This window comes from Molothrus aeneus, chromosome 2 (genome assembly GCF_037042795.1).
Source record: "Molothrus aeneus isolate 106 chromosome 2, BPBGC_Maene_1.0, whole genome shotgun sequence".
Lineage (NCBI taxonomy): Eukaryota > Metazoa > Chordata > Aves > Passeriformes > Icteridae > Molothrus > Molothrus aeneus.
The window spans coordinates 15650979-15669927 of record NC_089647.1 but is presented as its reverse complement, the minus strand read 5'-3'; the positions used below and the strand labels follow the sequence as shown (position 1 = coordinate 15669927).

Here is an 18949-nt window from a genome sequence, read left to right as displayed (position 1 = left end):
ACCCACCAGACACATCCTATTCCTCCAGGCAAGCCCTGTCCTTATGGACATGTGCTGTCCCTTGTCAAACATGCTGTCCCTCTGCAAACGTGCTGTCCTCTCAGGCACCTGCTCTCCCTCGAGACACGTGCTGTCCCCAGGTGTGCCGTGTCCTTCCAGACACAGGGTGTCCCCCAGGATGTCACCTGTGCCTCTGGACGTGTGCTGGTCCCATGAATGCATGCTGTCACCCTGGAAGCAGGTTGTCCCTCTGGACACACGCTGTGCTTCTGGGTCCAGGCTGTCACCCACGGACACGTGCTGTCCTCCGGGATTCAGGCTGTTTCCATGGACACACTTGTCCCTGTGGATGCATGCTGTCCCCATGGATACACAGTGTCCTGATGGATACACGCTGTCCCTTTGGATACACGCTGTCCCTTTGGACACATGCTGTCCCTCTGGGTGCACGCTCTCACCATGGCATGTGCTAATCCCTATCCATAGGCTGTCCCTATGGATACCCCCTCTCCCTCACCCCTCTGAGGGCACAGTGGGGCTGTGTTCTGTCCCTGTCCACACAGGACAATCTCATGGGACAGGCTGTGTGCAGCTCAGGAGAGGAAATCCCACCAGCCGGGCTGAAGATGCTGGTGGCCACCCTGCCCAGAGCTTGGTGGCCCATGAGGACTGTCTGAGCCAGCTGGGAAAGCAGCCAAAGAATGGGGAGAGAGGTGTGGGAGCAGAGCCAAGAGCTGTCTCAGCCCCACAGGGACCTGACCACCATCATGGGGCCAGCAGGGCTCTGCCATCCCATTGTCCCCCTCATTAGCCCTGTCATGTCTGGGGGCTTCTGGTGGCCCCCAGCCCCAGCCCTGCTCTGAAATGTCTCCACAGAGACCCTCCAAGGGCTCCATCACTTACTCATCAGTGGTATCACTTAATCAGCCTGGCCCTTCCTCGTCCCTTTGTCACCCCTCCACAGAATCCGCTCAGTTGGAAGGAACTCATAAGGAGCATCAAATGCAGCTCCTGGCCCTGCACAGCACCATTCCCAAGAGTCACATCACATGCCCAAAAGTACTGTCCAAATGCTGCTTGAACTCTCTCAGGCTTGGTACTGCTCTGGGGAGGCTGTTCCAGTGTCCAGTCACCCTCTGGGTGAAGAATCTTTTCCTAATATCCAACCTAAACCTCCGCTGACACAACTTCAGACCATTCCCTTGGGAGTGTCACTGGTCACCAGACAGCAGAGGTCAGTGCCTGCCCCTCTTGTTCCCCTGACAAGGAATTTGTAACTGCGGTGGGGTCTCCCCTCAGTCTCCTCCTGTCCAGGCTGAACAGCCCAAGTGACCTCAGCTGTTCCTCATACAGCTTCACCTCAAGGCCCTTCACCACCCTCACGGTGTTTCTTTAGACTCTCTCTAGTGGCTTTAATGTCTTTGTTACTTTGTGATGCCCAAAACTGCCCCCAGCACTCGAGGTGAGTGAGAGCTCCCAGTGCAGAGCAGAGCAGGACAATTCCCTCCCTTGCTCCACTGGTGATGCTGGGCCTGGTGCTGCCCAGGACACGGGTGTGACAAGGTGACTCATGTCCAACTTGCTGTTGTCATGGAAAGGTCCCTTTCCACGACACTGCTTTCCAGCAAATCATTTCCCAGTCTGTGTGTACACCAGGGTTGCCCCATCCCAGATCCAGAATCCTTGTTGAACTTCACACACTCGGCAATTGTCCAATCTCCAATTTGTCAGCAGCCCCTCCCAGTTTTTTATTGTCTGTGAACTTGCTTAGTCTGAACTTCCAGTCCTGCGTCCAAGTAATTTATAAAGACGTTGAAAGGCTCAGGACTTCCTCATCCCTTCCTCATCCCTTTCTTATCCTGCTTTGAATCCAATGACAGCCCAAGCCCCAGAGCTGATGCAACCAGGTCTCTGCAGCTGGCACCTCTGGGGGCCATCCCCACTGGGGAGCTGATGCCAGGACACCCCCTCCCTGCCCAGCCTGAGGTCATTCAGCTCTTCCTTGTGTCCACACATTCCCAACTCTCCTGCTGCTCCCAGCAGGTCCATGCAGTGAACTCACCTGATGCCATGGAACCTTCTAGCACCCCCAGCCTGTGCCCATTGCTCGGGTGAGGGATGCCACAGCATTCCCTGTCCCACAGCATTCCCTGCCTTGCCATATTCCCTGCCCCACTCGGGCACTGCAGCTGCATCCTGGGCTCTGAGTGGGATGTATCCATGGGGAAACCACAGAGCAGTAAATAGGATATCGATTGGGTGCCATTGTGGGGATTAGTGCAGAGAGGAAGAGCAGATGGATTGATTTCTGGTGGGGTTTAGAGCTGCCAGTGTACCTTGTGCCAGCAGCTCCAGACAATAACACCCCAATTCATTCACAGATCCAGCAGCTCTGTTCGTGGCCGTGTCCCCCAGGCTCAGCTGAGTCTCAGTCATCTCTGTTCAAAGGGCAGGACCCCAGCCCTATGTGCCACCTGCACTCCCCATGGCCACTGTGTCCCCTCCTTCCCCAGAGGACAGGGATGCTCCAGAGGGCAGCACAGTGCTGTGCCTCCCCAGATCCAGCATCCAGCCCTGGGTCTGTACTGGTGCCACAGTTTAGTGGAGCACTGCTGATCCTACATGGCTCACAGCAGTCCTGGCCCAGCTGGGAACAGCCAGCCATGCTGCCCTCCTGCCCTGCTCTCCCATCCCAGTGCTCCCAGGATATCCCACACTCTCAGTGTGCCCACAGATGATTCACAGATGGGGAGAAATGGGATCTCAGGGTTACACAGGGTGTGAAGGCTCATCTTGGTGCCTTAACCCCCCAAAATCTTCAACTTTGGGAGTTTGGTACCATTTGCTGCCAGCACCTCCCAGAGAAAAGCTAGAGTGGGGTTTATGTGAGTGTCTTTGGTGTGGAATATTCCATTACCATGGAATAAAAAAGGTTAATATTTACTTGCCTGCATGAACTTTATTCCCACTGATGCCATCAGACGCCCTCCAGATGGGATGCGGCGTGGCTACTCCCCAGTTCCTAGGAAGAGACAGGAGGCACAGTACTTGATGGATCCACTTCAGGCCAGGAACAAGGGAAAACTGCAGGATGGATGGAAATGTGGGAAGCCCAGCTGGGAAGCCCACACTGCTGCCTCTCCTCAGCACCTACAGATATTCCCCAGCAGCTCCAGGGCTGGGTTCTGAGGTGTGTGTGTCCATCTGACTGCTGTGATGTTCCCATCCAAGGAATGCCATTCCTGGGGCACACAGAAAAGCCAGGGATCAGCTCATAATTACCCTGGGACTGACTGGGAGATGAGCAATGATGTATGAATGAAACGGTGGTGCTGGAGCACAAGTCCCTGCACCCTTGCATCCCTGCACCCATGTCCTATTCCCCTGTTCCCAGATGCCCCTGTGTCCCTCCACTGCCATGTCCCTGTGTCCCATTTCCCTGTGTCCCTGTACCTGTGTGTCCCTCTCTGTCCCCAGGCCTTTGTGCCCTGTGTCCCACCACTTGTCCCCCAGCCCCTCCCCCGATGTCCCTGCTCCCCTTTGTCCCTGCACCCCTGTGTCCCACCCCCTGTGTCCCTGCAGCTCCTGTGTCCCAGGCACCTGTGGGCGAGCCCGAGGGACAGCTCCGTGCTGTGTCCTTGTGCCCAGCAATGCCTCTGTGTTCCCTGGGCAGCTGTGCTGGCTGCGAGCTGCTGTGGGTGGCTCTGGTGACAGGGTTGTGCCAGGTGGCAGGACATGGATCCTGCCAGCACCCAGCTCCTTGGGGTGTTCCCACTGTTGGCCCCACAGGGAACCTGCTATTCCCACCTCCTTTATTCATGGATTCCTGGACCCACATCCGTGCCAGCAGGACCTGTCCAGGCTGGGGTGACACTTGGTCACACCTGCAGCAGGGTCACCCCAGAACAGGGGGATTCCACACCCTGATCTTGGGGACCTGGCGGCTCTGGTGGTGTCCTAGCCGGAAAGATGGGCGCTGTGAGACGCTGCTCTGAGGGGTATCCATGATCCTGTGCCACTCCCGGCGAGGGACGCCCTGGCCCTGTGTCACCCGCAGGGCAGGACCAGCGGGCGGCCGGGGCTGCTGCGGCAGGGTCGGGGATCGGCCGGGAGCTCCTGGTGGCTCTGGCCGCTAGATGGCCCCGCGGCTCCACGGGCCACCCTGAGCCTCCCCCGGGCTCCCCAGCCCACCCTGAGCCTCCCCCGGGCTCCACGGCCCATCCTGAGCCCCCCCAGGCTCGGCTCCCCGGCCCACCCTGAGCCTCCTCCGGGCTCCCCGGCCCACCCTGAGCCTCCTCCGGGCTCCCCGGCCCACCCTGAGCCTCCCCCGGGCTCCACGGCCCACCCTGAGCCCCCCCAGGCTCGGCTCCCCGGCCCACCCTGAGCCTCCTCCGGGCTCCACGGCCCACCCTGAGCCTCCCCCGGGCTCCACGGCCCATCCTGAGCCCCCCCCAGGCTCGGCTCCCCGGCCCATCCTGAGCCTCCTCCGGGCTCCACGGCCCACCCTGAGCCTCCACCCGGCTCCCCGGCCCGGCGTCCCGGGGGTCTGGGAACAGGGAGCGAGATGGAGGGTGCAGCATGCAGGGTGTCCCTAACCCTACCCTGCTTGGCCCCTGCCTCGAGGTGGCATTTCCTTATCACGACTTGTCCTAGCGAGGGTTGAGAGACCATGCGAGGAGTCCTTTGCAAACCCCCAGGCAAGCTTCAGAGCACCCTGTCCCTGAAGAGCACCCTGGGGACAGCGACACAGAGGTGCAGGAACACAGGAGTGCCTGGGTAGGGAGGGGGACACAGGACTGCAGGGACACAGGAACATGGAGGGGCAAGGATACAGGGATGCAGGGACATGGGAGTGCCTGGGGGGACGGGAGTCCCAGGATCTGGGAAGAGGCCCATCCTCCCCCAGACCAGAACCTTCTCTTCTGCCCAGAGGAGAAGGAGGAGGAGGAGGAGGAGGAGGAGGAGGAGGGGGAGGGATGGAGGTTGTCGCACTGCCGATATCCCTCTCACCGTGTGGCATGTGGCCGTCGTGTGACGGCTTGAGCACGTCCACCCTCCGTGCAGATTCCCTGGGTCCATTGGGGTAGGGGCAGCATCCCGAAATCCTTGTACTATCTCGGGCCGGGGGGCCGTGGGGCCGGGAGGAGGTGTCACTCCTCACTGAAGGCAGTGGGGGGATTAATATAGGAGGGTGGGGGCGAACAGACCCTATAAGGGGTCCCCAAGATGAGGGTCCCTCCCTATCCAAGAGAGGGGCGCTGGATATACACCCCTGCAGTATCCTATAGGATGGGGGGCAGGGAAGACTTTCTCTACTGAGCCCTGCATCAGAGTTACCCCAGGGCGAGGGATGGGATGAGATTTCAGCCCCTCCGTCAGGGAGGATGAGGGGAAGACCATCCCAACCCAAACGTGAGGCGTAGCCTTTAAGGGGGTAGGAGTCTCTTTATTGGGAGGTGAAACGTGCCCCAGAAGGGAGAAGGGGCAAGGGGGAAACTTCTGGCCCGACCCCCAGGAGGGGAGGGTTTAACGGAGGGAGGTTGTTGCCCTCCCAGATACCAGACCCGTGACGGCACCCCCGGCACCTGCCCCGCAAAGAAAGCACTGCCAGCCCCGTGCTCCAGAGCGGAGCTACCCGAACTGGGGAGCGATGCCCTCATCCTCTCCCCACACGGGCTCCCCTGCCCCACTCCTGACCCCCTTCACCTCACCACCCCACACCGGGACTCCCACTCCTGACCCCCTCCCAATACCGGGGAGTGACATCCCGACCGAATTCCCACATCGGGACCACCCTCCCGACCCCCGCCCCATCCCGGGAACCCCCACCCCCGGTTGGAGAGCGATGTCCGATCCCCTGGCCACCCCACAGTCCCCACCCATCCTCGCTTCCCGGAGCCCCGCGGAGCCGCTGCCCCGCAGAGCAGGTGCGGGGCGTGTCGCGATCGGACGTATCGTGACGGGGCGTGTCGCGGCGGGGGCGTGCCCGCAGCCCGCGGGCGGTGCGGGGGTGCGCGGGACCGGGATGGTGCCGGGATGGTGCCGGGATGGTGCCGCGGCTCCTCATCGCGCTCCTTCGCTTTTTCAGCCGCGGGTTCCTGCGGGCGGGGGACGCCGCTCCCGGCCCCGAGGCGCTACAGGTAGGGACGTCGGGACCTCCACCCCGAGGGGTCCCCGCACCTCCTTCCCTCTCGGGACCCTCCTCTTCTCAACCTGGATTTCCATCCCCAGCCGCACCCCCTCCCATTCGGGACCCCAATCCCAGCTATCACCCGTTCCACCTGGGACCCTCAACCCCCCCCCCCCCCCCCCCCACTCCCCCGCCCCGTCCCATCCGGGCACTCAGACTCCCCTCCGCTCCTACCCGGGACCCCCACCCACGTCCCCCGACACCTGGGACACCCGATTCACCTGCCCCGTTACTGGGACCCCCACCCCAAGCCCTCTCCTCCCACCGGGGACCCCCATTCCCACGGTCTCCCTTCCCGCTGGGTCCCGGAGGCGGGGGGGATCCCCGTGTTCATGCTGTGGGGCGGGGTTGGGAGTCGGGGCTCCCGATTCGCCGTGCTCGGACTCCCCATCCCTTCCCAAGGGCGCAGGGGGCTTTCCCGAGCGCCTCTGCACCCGCTTGTCTCCCCCTTTTCGGTGGGGGGCTCTGAACCCCACGGGGAGAGCTTGACAGGGAAACTGAGGCACACATGGGGCTCCCGAGGCGGGGGTGACGGTGCCGTTTTGTGTCGTCGTCCCTTCCCCCCCAGCCCCGACCGCATCCGAGGTTCGAGGACACGCAGGGAGGAGGCAGCGGGCTGGGGGGTGCGGATCCCGGCGGGATCCCGGGAGGAAATGGGCTGGACTGGCAGGGAAGGGGGGACGGCTCGGTCCCGGGGGGACCCTCACGCCCTCCGGCAGCCGCGCCAGGAGCCGGGCCGCGCCATGGGGACTCTCCAGGACACTGTGAGCGACCCTGGGGAAAGGGATACCCTGGGGGTCCCGGGGGAGCTGTGGCCTCGGGCTGGGGGTCCGTCCTGTCCTGGGGCGTTTGGGGTGCGATGTGCTTGGGAGTGCCTGGGGGTCTCGGTTTCCTGGGGGGTTGGAGTCCCCCCTTCCCTGTGTCCCCTTGTCCCCCTGGCAGTGGGAGCCTCAAGAGCTCGGCTGCGAATTCCATCCTGCCGCCAGACCTCGGGGTGGGTGTGCTGGGAAGGACGGAGCCCCTTCAGCACCCCCAGCAGGACCCAGCCCTGAGCTCCCCACCCTCCTTACACCAGCGGCACATTTTGTAGAGATGGAGGCTGCATCCCAATATGTGGGTGGGAAAACACTTGGTCCCTCCTGCCTGCTCCTGTGCCTTCGAGCACGCCAAAATTTGGGGAGGGGGTGACTTGAGGGGGGGTTCTTCCCCTCTGTTCACCTGGATGGATCCCTGCCCTGTGTGCTGATGGTTTTGGGTTTGGGAACCGTGGCCTTGGTCCTCCTGGGGGTAGAGCTGCTTGGGGGGCTCCAGGGGGCTGCAGGTCCAAGACAGGAGCGAGGACCTGGAGATTCAAGCTGGGAAACGAAGGGAAGGAAACGCTCTCTGGGAAATTGCCGAAAGCTGCTGACGGAGAGAAAGAAGCTGATCAGGGCCAGTGTGCCCCGGGCCGGGGGGAAATGAGCCCCCCCTCCCCCTCCGGATGGGAAGGTGGCGGCTTGAGGACATCTGAAGTGTCGCTCAGCACGACGGTGGGGTGTGACACTGCTCACCGCCCAGCGCAGTGACACGGGGGTCCCTGTGATCCCTGTCGGTCCCGGCCCTCCAGAACCCAACCGGGCCGGACCCAGGAGGGTGCTGGCAGCTGGGCAGGCTCTGAACCCCGGACACAATCCCCCAGGGGGATCTGGGGATGGGGGAGTCAGGGAGCCACAACTCCCAGCCTGGGGGGGACAAAATGCACCCATATGGGGGGGGGGGGGGCAGGCTGGTTTTAACCCAGTGCTAGTGTGGCAACGAGGAGGAGGAGGAGGAGGAGTGGATCACATGGTGAGGCAGAGATGCAGCCCCAGTGTGTGAGGCCACAGTGGCAATGGGGTGTGACCCAGGATGTATGAGGAGTGAGTGGTGGGGATGGATCCTGCCCCTTCTCCATCACATCCCAGCCCAGGGTGGATGAGGAACAGCTCATCCCCCACAAAATACCACAGGACCCCTGTCCCCATTGGTGTCCTGGGTACTGACTGCATCTGGAACTCCCATTCCTGAGCTTGGGGGGGCATATAGGGGGGTATATAGGGCTTGGGGCATTATTCCCCTCCAACACCCTGCAGTGGGGTGAGGCTGAGAATGTCTGTTCCTCCTCTCCCTCCCTGCCACGAGCTGCAATGCAATTACTTGCAGACTGGATCATGAATCAAACGGTAATTGATACATGTTCACAGCCTGGAGAAACAGGAGGGGCTGAGGGGGACAGTCAGGCACCTTTACTGACCTGCCAGGGGCTGGGGGGCTCAGCCAGCACCACGGGGCTGCCCCTGCCTCAGTTTCCCCCCGTGTGGGGCCAGCCACATTCAGTGGGCCCAGGGCCTGCTGAGGCCAGTGAGGGGACATGCATACGCGGGCGTTTGTCCTTGCGTTTCCTCTGGCAGACACAAACACATCAGCAGGGCAATAAAGGGGAGGAAAGGGCCGTGGCGGCTTCTTTCCATGACATGCAGCAGGGCTGGCTTCCTCCCACGCTCAGCAGGGTCAGGGGTAGAGCTGGATCCCCAAACTGGCATGGCTGGGTGCAACTTGGCGTTTCCCAGCCAGGCCTGGGATCCCCACAGATCAGAGATCAAGGAGTGATCAAGGCTTGCAGTGTGGAGTCAGCCTGTGCTGGCACTGCAGTGCCCTGCTGCTGGTTTTTGAGGGGCAGTGGGGTTTGAGATATGGGTTGCAGTGCTCTCATGCCTCGTGACATCACCTGGGAAGGGAGGTCTGGAGTGGGAGTGCCCTGCTGGATCCCGGGCAGGGGAGCTGGGATGGGGATGTTCCTGCTGCACCCCAAGCAGAAGGAGTTGGAGGGGATTAGTCCTGCTGCATCCTGGGCAGTGAGAGCTGGGACAGAATGCTCCTGTTGCAGGATGACATGGTGGCATCTTCCCCCTGAATGGGATAGGCCCTGTGGGCTGACCTTGGCTTTTTGGAGTCAAGCTGTGACATTTGGCAGGGAGGTGGTAGGCTGGGATCCCCTGCAAGCCTGGCTCTGGAGGGTGCTCCTCTGGGAGCTGAGTCCATGGATTTGGGGACTGGCCTGGCACCTTTGCAGCTGAATCCTGCTGCATACTCACCCTGGCCACTCCATGGACGTGGGGGAGAGGATGGTGGAGACCTGCCTGAGAGAGCCATGGGGTGGAAAATGCCTGGGAATCTCCCTCCTCTTGGTGCAGGAGAGAGCACTGCTCCTGGCCTGGCTCTGGCAGATGCAGTGTGTCTGGCACCTTTGGATGCTCTGGCCACAGCTTTGGAACCCCCCACACATAAGGGTGGCTGGAGGCCAGACCCCTGGCTGGGTGCTGACCCATTAAACACCAGCCCTGTGATCCTTTCTGCTATGTAATGGGCTTTGGTCTTCTCCTGGCCGTGCCTCAATTTCCCCATCTGAGCGGTGAGACCACCCCAATTCCTAGACCCCCTTCACAGCAATTAAGAGCTGCATCCCACCATCAAACCCTCTCAGGCATAGAAAATAAGAGCAGTCCCTGTACAGACAGAGTGGAATCCCCTGGGGGGGCAGCTCTGGCAGCCCCCAGCCCCCCACACCCTGCTCCGGAGCACTGCCCAAATCGAATTCCTCCCCAGCTGCAGATGGCCAGGAATTCAATTTTCCCAGATCCCATCAGAGTCTGATAAATGAGGTCCCTAATCACTGTGCAGATCCCATTAGCACCAGCCATGCCAGGAGGGGCTGCACGGATGGATGTGGGAATGCTGCATCCCCCTTCCCACCCCACTGATTCCTATCCCCCCAAGGGACTTACAGGTCCCCTGAGCCCTTTCTGGCTGCATCCCCAGAGCTTTGCCATGATGGCCCCAAGCAGAGCCAGGCACAGAGACCCCTGCATGGCTAATCCATCAGAAAACATCTAGGAAAGTCCTGGAAACCCAGCCAGCATGGATGGGAAGGGGACTGTGTGCCAGGGAAGTTTTTCCAGCCATGCCATGTCCCAGGAATGCCCATCATGCCACCTCTCTCCCAGCACTGCCAGCACCCCAAGCTTGGTGCCAGGATGTCTCTGTCCTTTGGGGTGAAGGCACCTGCATAGCAGGGATTCTCCTAACCATGGAGCAGCTTCCCTGCAGCTGCTGCAGGAGGGTCCATGTGCCCCTCCCTGACATGAGTTAGGGACAAGTGACATGGGGCTGGGGGGGCTCCCTTTCCCCCTCTCTGACGTGGCTTAGAGACAAGTGACAGTGAGACCCCCAGCCCTCACCACCTTCTTTCTTAGAATAGTGAACTAATTAGTGACAAACTAGTGACAGATCATTAGGCTGGTGGCCGAGCCTGCTGTTCCAAGAAGGCCACGATGTTCTGGGGACGGAAATCCTTGAGGAGTGTGGCTGCTGTCCCGATTTGTCCCGCCCGACAAAGGGACATCAACAGGAAGCAACCTTGACTCCAGCCCAGTTGTCTTGGCCCCGGGAGGCCAGGCCAGGATGTGGGGGGACAGACTAGCAGCACCCCAAGGGCTTGTGAGCTGCCAGAGGTTAGGAAATTTGCTTGGTTCAGCAAACATCCCACTCAGAATGTATGGGGTCCTCAGGGAATGGCATCTGTCTGGTTCCAGGCTGTAGAAACTCCATGTGCAAATGGTCTGTGCAAATGTCCTGTGCAGTGTGAGCATGCCAGGCTCCAGTCAGGCTGATGTATGGGTGAGGAGGAGGAGGATGGGGTAAGGGATGCACTGAGCTCCAGGGAGACACTGGGCTCAGCACAGCTCATTCTACCTGAACCAAACTCTAGTGCCAATCTAAGCAGGTCTTGCATGGCCATCACCCTTTGCAGGTGGGGAAACTGAGGTAGGAAACCTCCACAGAAAGGGAAATAGAGGTAGGCACAGGCATGCAGGGCTATTGTGTGGTTTTTTGGGATGGCTGATTGCACAGATTTATGTCCTCCAGCCCTTGGAAGCCTCAGCCTGGATCACTGGGTGCCAGGGTAGCTCCATGACAGGGTCCTGCACCTCAGCCCTTGCTTCCCATCCATACATTGCAACAGGCAAATGACCATGAGGAGACAAGAGATATCCCAGAAGTGTTTCCTTCCTGTTTGCCCTCATTATCCCCCTGGAAAAGATGAGGTAATTAAGGAGCTACCGTGTTGCAGGTTGTTGCTGCCTGATTAGATTAAAGCAATGTAATTTGGGACTAAGAGCAGTGCTGGGAGGAAATGGATGGATGGCTTCCCAACTGGAGTTGGGCAGAGCTGCCAGCTCTACCTTTCATCCATCCCTCCATCCTCTGCTGCCCTGGACCTTGCTCCAGGGACACTGCTGGAGGGTTATCAAGGGTGCTGCTTTGGTGCACTAGGGATACCACTGTTTTCTCACCCCTACAGAGAGGATTTCCTGGGGAATTGGGACTGTGGGGCAGAGGAAAGGAGCCTGGAGCAGTGTGGGGGGTGACAAAGACAGGGTGACAGGGTGTTAGCAATGTAACAGCCTGTTGCAGAGCTGAAGGGTATCAGGGCTGCTGCCTCTGTTTCCCCAGCTCTGTGGGGAGGATTCCCTGGGAAATCGTGGCTTTGGGCCTGGGGGAAGGAGCAGTGCGGGGAACAGGGACAGGGTGACAGGGTTTGAGCAATGTCGCTCTGCCCACAGCACAGCTGGTGACCTGCTGCCTTCAGGAGCTGCTTCCCTGCTCCTTAGCTCAGTTTCCCCACCCATGCCCAGTGTCAGAGCTGTGCTCTCCTGCTTGGCCCTGCCCCCTGGTTGTTAGCCCGGCGTTGCCACAGAGCTGGGCTATATTTAACCACCATGGCCAGAGCAGCCAGGGGAGAGCAGCCCCCCAGGGCTGGAGGGAGCTGGGGCGGCTCAGCGTTGCTGGAGGTGGGAGAGGAGAATGAATCATGGCTCAGGGATATTTTGGGATATTTTTAATGCCGCCAGATTGCTCGGCAAATGCTTGGGCAGGGCGGCGCGGGCGCGGGCTGGGTGTTTGCTGGCAGCTGTGGCTCAGCTTGGAGGCCCAGGGGGATCAGCTGCTCCCCGTGGTGCTGTCACTCTGCAGCCGTGCATTGGAGAGGTGACAAAGGCAGGGACATCTGTCCCCATGCACTTGGAAACAACTCGGGGTGTGATGGGTGGGGACAAAAGGGGATCCTGGAGCAGCATCTTCCTCCTTGAAGGGGAGGCAGGAGGGGAAAATGTTTCCCCATAACTTTCCCTGGAAAGGGGAAAGGGCTGGGAAAAGGCAGAGAGAGGGTGGGTGTCTCTGCCTGCAGGGCTGTGGTGGATAGGGAGCCCTTGGACAGGGACAGGTATCCAGGCTCCCTGTGGGTGGGACACAGGGAGTGGTGAGGGGCTCTGCAGGCGGAGGTAGGCTGCCTCCCAGGAATCCAAACGGGATTTTGCTTTTTACCTGCCAAATGTAACAAGATCCAGAGGCTGGTGGCTAAAAATGCATCCTATCTGAAGAGACCACAGTGGGAAGGAGCCCTAAGCCCCCAACACTGGCTCTCAGCCTTGCAAGAGGTGACCACATGGCCACCCTCCTCATCCAGGGCTCTCCTGGGAAGGGAATTCCCTGGGGAGCAGCTCCTCTGTCCTTGAAATCTGCAAACCCTCTGTGAGAGACACTGGGGCTGGTGAGACAGGCAGCAGGGGGGTCCTTTGCTGTGCCCCAGACCCCTCCTTGCTGTGTTCTGCACTCCCAAGCATCCCAATCCCTTTGCAACCTGAACCTGTAAAATCCATTGAGAAGCATCTGGATGGGATGTGGGTACTGGGATGTGCTGCCCACTCAGCATCTTGGAAGCTCTAATTTGATTTGGGGCCCACAATTGGGGGTGAAGTTGTCCAGACAGAGCGATGTCCAGCTCCATCCCAAAGGTCATTGCTCAGGCAGGGGCTAATAGACTAATCCACTGCCAAAATTAACTGGGCTCATTTTCCTTGTGCTCACAGATGGATAAGGTCCCATTGGAGGGCAGGAGCTGAGTGAGCTCTGAGGGCTCACTGAGCCATGGATGCCTCAAGCTCAAGCAGTCACCTCTGGCAGATCATTTACTTGGAATTCTTACAGCAAAGCTGGGCTGGAAGCTCGGCAGGGAGATGATTCATTTCCTCGAGGTTCTTTGGGGAGGGTTGTGGCAGGAGTCTGCCACTGAAGCCTGGGCTGCTGCCAGCATCCCCCTGTAGAATAAGCACCCATGGGTGCTCTGGCAGCGATGGCAGGATCCATCTGGGGCCTCCCCAGCCCAGCACCCCCTGGCAAGGCAGGGTGGGGGTGCTGCAGCCCTGCTCAGCACTCCTCTGGGAGCAGGATGCTCACAGGCACCTGGAATTGCTGCCTGGCTCTCCGGGTCTGTTTTCCCATGGTGAAAGAGGAATCCAGTGGGTGGCAGGTCCCAGTTCTGAGCTCTGCTTCATGCAAACTCTACTCACCGAGTGCTCAGGTGTGTCCCTCCTCAGAGAGAGACCCCAAGGTGCAGGTACCCTCAGGGGGGCTGAACATCCCAGTGGGTGCCTCACTGCACTGGATCCAGCCTCTGCCTGCTGCCGGGGGCTTCCTCCTCACCCTTGGGGGGCCTCCATTCATCTCCCAGGAGCAAGGCCAGGAGAAGGGGTGCAAGCTCAGGGACCTGAGACCCTGTGACATCAGTGTCCTCCTCCTGCAGGCCCCCACCCTCCTCATGGCAGGTGTGAAATGAACCTTTCTAGAGAGAAAGCTGGCCAGGATGGGATTTCTCTATGTCATAAACATCCAGAGAAGCTGGGGGTGCCAGGGAGGACAAACCAAGCTTCCACAGCTGGTGGGGTTGGGGGTGGGGTTGTCAGGGGACAGACGTTGCTGATCCTCTTGCAAAAAGTCATGTTTTCACTCCTGGTGAATTCCCTCTGATAAAAAAAGCTGGTTTTAAATCCCAGCAGGATCTATGGAAGCCTGGGATGGGGGCTCGGGAGCCTGTTTTCGAGGAGGACAGGATGCATGGGGACAAGATGCTTCTGCAGCTATCCAAAGGGAAAAAGAGGGGCAAAAACAGCAGGGGAGAAAAAGGGCCATTTTCCATGAGGGAGAGAGCAGGAGTTTGGCCTGTGGCGGGATTTGGCTTTTCTAGAGTGGGGGGTTCCATGCTGGAGCAGAGACAAATCCTTACTCCAAGGAGATGAATGGTGTCATTAATCTTCCACTGGCTCCAGTGGGAATACTGAGGCAGACATGGCTCTGGTGCTGCACCCACCACGGGATGCTGGCCAAGGAGAGCTGGCAAAATTCCTGCCAGCACTGAGGTCCCGTGGGTCACCCTGTGAGCTCAAGGGGTCTGGCAAGGTGACATCAATATCCTTGTCCTCTCAGGCCAGAGGAAAGGTGACAACAGTCCCTGGGTGGGGGCTTCACAGGGCCATGTGTGCGCACCATGGGGACAGGACAGGGACAGGGTGCTGTTCACCTGCTCTGCAGGAGCAGCATCCTCAGCTCCTGGGGCTGTCAGTGATGCCATGCTGTGTCCCCTTCCCATACCCTGTCCTTGGATCTGTTCCCAAAGCCCTCTCTCCATGCCCATTTCCAGACAGCATTTCCCTCCAGAGTAGCTGGGTGTGCAGCAGTTGGGATGAGGGTGTTGGACTCCGCTCCAGCAGCTAGGAATTGCAATCCCTCCATGCTTTCTCCTGTTTTAGTGATGTTAATTAACCCCCTGTGCCCACTTGGGAAGTGTTACCATCGCTCTGCCCTCTGTGCAGATGGGATGCAGAGCAGGTGCTGGGAGATCTCCCTGGGAGTGCTCTGGTCCCCACTGGGTGCAGGTACAGGGCTCTGTGGGTCCTAGTGACATTCCTGGTGACAGGCATGGGCTGGCTGATGGTTTCATCTCTCCCCTGGGGCTGGGGATGTGTGTGCCAATGCAGCCTCATCCAAAGACCCTGACCGTTGTGGGGTAGTGCTGGATCTGAAGGAGCCCCCACCCAAACTGGAGTAGTGCCTGGAGGGTGGGGATTGCTGGGAGTAGGACACAGGGGGCTCCTCAGGAAAGGGAAAGGCTGTTTATGGCAATAACTGGGATGTGGCTCTGGTAGTGGCTCTGGCTGTACTGGCTCTGGGCCCAGGCTCTGTCCTGGCAGAGCCCCCAGAGTGGGTCTGCAGCACCTTCTGGGCTGCAGAGGGGGAGGATGTTGGGGTAAACCTCTGCTCTGGGCTGGAGGATGTGGACTGGGAGTGGGATGAGTGGGACAAATGAAATTAATGGGATGAACAAGTGGGATATGCAGGATGAGTGGGGCAAGTGGAAGGAGTGGGATGAGCCATTGAATGGGATGAGCCATTGAGTGGGATGAGTGGGTTGAGCTGGATGAAAGGAACAAGCCATTGAGTGGGATGAGTGGGATGGGCAGGACAAGTGGGACAAGCAGTTGAGTGGGATGAGCCATCAAATGCGATGAGTTGGATGAACTGGATCAATATAGTGAATAGGCTGGGTGAAATGAGCAGGATGAGTGGGAGAAGCACTTTAGCAGGATGAGTGGGATAAGTGGAATGAGTGTGATGTCCTTCCTAGCCCACCCTCACTCTCTCTACCTTTTTGCTAGGCTGCAAACCCTCCTGCCAGCATCTGCTGCTGTCTCTTTGTCTTGGGAATATCTTCTTTTAGCTCCTGCAGCTTTCCCCTCACTGTTTCAGGGATGGACCTGTATTCCCAGCCCTAATAAAGCCACCACCCATGTCCAGCTGCCACCTGTCTATCCCCACACCAAGAATGCCACTGGCATTTGATGCCCCAAGCAGACCCAAGGGACCCACTCAGGCTCTGCCTCATCTTCTCCCACCCCAGGGGGCCACTGTGGAGGATCTGGGACAGAGGGACAGAGGGACAGTGGGACAGCAGGGGACAGAGGGACAGTGGGACAGAGGGACAGCAGGACAGCTACCTGGCTGAGGCCTGGCTGTATTCTACAGTGCATGTGTCTCCAGTGTGAGTAAGTGACTGGAGATGCGGCCCTGTTGGAATAACATCCAGTGCCCATGTCTTCAGCTGGAAGCACCTTCACCACCAGCCACACTCCCAGTGCCACGTGGATCTGGCCCCGTGGCCAAGGATGCTCCCAGGGTGGGTGTGTGGCATGGCCCTGCAAGGGGCTGCTGTCCTGGATGGGGTCACTGGGGGCATGACAGTCCCCAGGTCTGGTTATCGGGAATGGAGCTTGGAGCCACCTGGCAAAGCTGGGACCAGAGGAAGAGCAAATCCCAAACGCCATTATCCAGAGTCTAATTCCAAGCACCTACTGTTTCCATCATAACATCATCCTTATCCCAGTCTCCCAGACAAGGCTGGAGGCAGGAGCAGAGCTGGGAGGGTCGCACCACAGAGCCCCCTGTGCCCCCCAGCTTTTCCATGTGTCCATCCTAACACCTCTGCCCTCCATGGGGTTGTAATCCCCAGATGAGCTTTAATCCATCTCCTTGCCCCATTTCTCTTCTCACTGGTGCTTTATGGCATGGCTAGCACTGAGGGCAGTGTGGCTCAGTGCCAAAGCCTCCTCTCCCTTTTTGGGGACCTCCCACCTCCCTACATGATGGACATTGACTAACACAGGAGGGTTTGGCTCCAAAAAAGGCACCAGGCAGACTGGAGACCACTGCAAGGGGTCTGGGAGCAGAAGGACCTGTGCCATGGCAGGGGTCAGAGAGGGTGGGTGCTGCAGTGCCCATCTCCATGGAATCAACCCCCAGTGAGCCCCTGCTCTGCTCTTGTCTCTGCAGGATGCTCTGCTGAGCCTGGGGGCTGCGCTTGATGCCACCTCCCTGCGCGATGCCCTCCGCCATGCCCTTGTCACCCTGCTGCCTGCCGTGGTAGGTGGGGGATGCATCTGCATCCCCTGGGGGCTGGGAGGAATGTGGAGCAGAGCATCCTCCTCGGGTGGGTGGGGATTATGGGGGTGCTGAGACTCCCTGGGTTGGGGGAAGCCCTGGAGGGAGCAGAGAGTGGATTATCTGCTGGTTGATGCTGGGGTTCAGCCTGGGGTGGTGTCTCTAGTGCAGAGTTCTCCCCCTATATGGGCTACGTGTCACCACTAGGGTGCTGCTGGTGGCCTTGGTGCTCATGGTGGGTTCAGGGTGCTGGTGACCCTGGGGGTGCTGTTGGCCCTGATCCTGGTGACCCCGATGCTGGTGGGCATTGTTCCACTGACATTCCATGGGGCCCCCCAGCAATGGGTGGTGTGAATGGTGCACAGGTACCTGTGCGCACCTGAGCAGGGCTCTGTGCGTGGGCAGGGCTGGGTTTGTGAATGTGTGCATGTGCCACTGCAGCTGTGCACACGTGTTTGTGCACACATGTGGCTGTGCTCATGTGTATGCACACACGTGTGTGCTGCCCCTGTCCCCCAGGAGCATGTCTACATCTACTTGCTGGATGGGGACTCACGGCTGCTCTGCGACGACCCCCCCCACGAGCTGCCGCCCAACGGGAAGCTCAGGTGAGCTCAGCCACCTGCCCAGCCTGGGGCATGGATGGGCACACAGGGGTGGCCCAGCTGGACTGCATGAATAGGTGTCTGTATGGAAGGCAGGAGGGTTTCCATCCCTGTCCCCATCTCCATCCTCTTTCCATCTCCATACTTGTGGCTATCCGCTGTCCCTTCCCATCCTCTTCTTCATCCTGGACGTGCACACATGCACAGGGGCTATGTGTATGTGCAGGGACACACGTGTTGGCACAGGGGCTGTGTGTGTGCAGGAGCACACATATTTGTGTCCAGGGGCTGTGCATGCCTGCAGGGACAGGTCAGGGACCCCAGCCAGGCAGCACTGCCCCCTCATCCCCACTCATGCAGTGAAAGCAGGGGGAGGGTTTAGCTCAGAGTCCCAGCTGGAAGTCTGGGGGACACAGAGGGACAGGGGCAGTGTGGGGAATATGCATGTATGAGCCGTGCACATATGTGCAGCAGTGCAGCTGCACATATGCACATGTGTTGCACAATCCTTGAGCCTGTCCCTATCCCATGCATGTCTCTGCCCAGGGAGTTGCCCCTTCCTGGGGGTTGACCTTCCCAAGGGGTGCTCAAAGTATCCCTGCCCCCACAGAGATGCTGTGCAGAAGCAGAAGCGGCTGGAATGTGGGGGGCTGCTCCCTGCCGAGCTCCCTGGCCGGCACCTGGGACCCCTGGCAGCACCCCTGGCCCCTGGCACACAAGGTGGGAGCTGTGGGAAGGGTGCTCTTGGTGGACCACCCATGTATGGGGGTGTGGGTGTAGGGCTGGGTGGTGGGACAGGGAGGGGGATTGAGGTGTGAGTGGATGGATGGATGGATGGATGCATGGATGCATGGATGGATGGATGGATGGTCCATGGGTGGTCAGAGGCAGTGGCTGAGACAGCAGTGTGTGGGTGAGTGATGGATGCATAGACAGGTGGGTAGAAACAGGATGGAGGCATGTGGGACAGGTGGGCACTGGGACTGAGGGGTGTTCTCAGGGACAAGGAAGCAGAGAGGAGGGCAGATGGATCATGGATGGGTGGGAAGATGGAGAGATGGCTGGCTGGCTGACTGGCTAGCTGGGTGGGTCACGACACATCAGGATGTAATGGGGTCATGCACCCCAAGAGCTGAGTTCCACAGCTCCGGGCTGTCCCTGGGGCCCACCTGGGACCAACCCTCTCTTGCTTGCAGTGCTCATCATCCCGCTGGTGGACAAGAACAGTGGGGCTGTGGTTTGTGTCATCCTGGTGAGTGCAGGGACATGGGCAGGGCTCTGGGGACAGGGCCTGGCCATCAGGGTC

General features: G+C 59.6%; 1 protein-coding gene across 1 annotated transcript in view; it reads left to right on the top strand.

Annotated features, from left to right (window-relative positions):
- PDE2A (phosphodiesterase 2A) overlaps positions 1 to 18949 on the top strand; it is a 41599-nt gene that overhangs the window by 12355 nt on the left and 10295 nt on the right. Inside the window, exons 2-6 of the mRNA XM_066571968.1 lie at positions 6089 to 6140; positions 16931 to 17020; positions 17558 to 17646; positions 18254 to 18363; positions 18840 to 18895. Coding sequence (XP_066428065.1) covers positions 6089 to 6140; positions 16931 to 17020; positions 17558 to 17646; positions 18254 to 18363; positions 18840 to 18895 — 397 coding nt within the window. The remainder of the gene's footprint in view (positions 1 to 6088; positions 6141 to 16930; positions 17021 to 17557; positions 17647 to 18253; positions 18364 to 18839; positions 18896 to 18949) is intronic.